Genomic DNA, 1,272 nt, shown 5'->3' on the forward strand with positions numbered 1-1,272 from the left:
TCTCTCTCTCTCTCTCTCTCTCTCTCTCTCTCTCTCTCTCTCTCTCTCTCTCTCTCTGTTTCTTTCTGTCTGCCTGTCTGTCTGTCTCTGTCTCTATCTCTGTCTCTCCGTCTTTTTCTCTTATATAAAATTTCTTGTATACTCTGTTAAAAGACATAAAGACAGTGTGATAATTTGAAATTTACCTTTGTTGGTGAATTTACATGTTCCTGGGGGCAGAGGCAAAGCAAGTTCAGTCTCCAGCAATACTTTCATAAAACCTGCTGCCTTTGGACCACACGATCGCTCTATCCAGTTAGCTACACATGTAGTCAACTTATCAATTTTACTGAAATATGAAAAAGACAAAAATGAACATAACAAAAATCATAATAAAAGTAAAAATGAACAAAAACATCTACATTAAAACTGGCAATGTTCAGCATTGGAAAAACTGAGTTGGTAGAAATATCAGACAAAGTGCCCTGCAGTATTAAGTTACATCTCTTTGTGTTCTGTGTTCAAATCTTGATGAAGTCGATTTTGATTTTCATCCTTTTGCAGTAAGTACCAGTCTTATATAAAACTGATGAATGGATGAATGGATGAATGAACACCACCTTCCCAAGATCTGTCTCTACGGTGAACTGTCTGAAGGAAAACGTCCTCATGGAGCCCCCTTGAGGCGGTACAAGGACCAACTCAAATCAACCTTGAAAAGCACCAACATCGACCCCGCACACTGGGAGGATATCTTGGCAAACAGACCCCTCTGGAGACACACCATCAAAATGGGTTCAGCGGACTTTGAGAAAGCCTGAGTCGCAAGAGCTGAACTCAAGAGACAGGAAAGAAAGCAGCGCCTTCTCCTTCCGAAACCAACCCCTTCTATCCCTTGTCCACAATGTCCCCATATGTTTCATGCAACCCTTGGCTTGTGGAGCCATCTGCGGTTCAAACACCCAGGAAAATGAACTGGATTGCAAGCTCGGAAACACGAGACGCAGCCAACTATATAAAACTCATATTTCTAGATGTGTTTTGAGTAACTGCAATCATCCACAGAGTGGTGCACTACTACTAGGGTTTTGTTGTCATCCATTTGTTGCAAATAGCTGATAAGTGTGGCTGTGTAGTAAGAAGCTTGCTTACCAACCACATGGTTCCAGGTTCATTCCCACTGCATGGCACCTTGGGCAAGTGTCTTCTACTAAAGCTTTGGGCCAACCAAAACCTTGTGAGTGGATTTGGAAAAACAGAAACTGAAAAAAAAACCCATTGTATATATGTGTG

At 41.6% G+C, this 1,272-nt stretch overlaps 1 protein-coding gene across 2 annotated transcripts in view; it reads right to left on the bottom strand.

Moving 5' to 3' along the window:
* LOC106876533 (uncharacterized) overlaps nt 1-1,272 on the bottom strand; it is a 152,231-nt gene that overhangs the window by 18,123 nt on the left and 132,836 nt on the right. For both annotated transcript variants that reach the window (XM_014925136.2, XM_014925120.2), the window contains exon 5: nt 186-328. In XM_014925136.2, coding sequence (XP_014780622.1) covers nt 186-328 — 143 coding nt within the window. The remainder of the gene's footprint in view (nt 1-185; nt 329-1,272) is intronic.

The sequence above is a fragment of the Octopus bimaculoides genome, chromosome 5 (assembly GCF_001194135.2).
Source record: "Octopus bimaculoides isolate UCB-OBI-ISO-001 chromosome 5, ASM119413v2, whole genome shotgun sequence".
Lineage (NCBI taxonomy): Eukaryota > Metazoa > Mollusca > Cephalopoda > Octopoda > Octopodidae > Octopus > Octopus bimaculoides.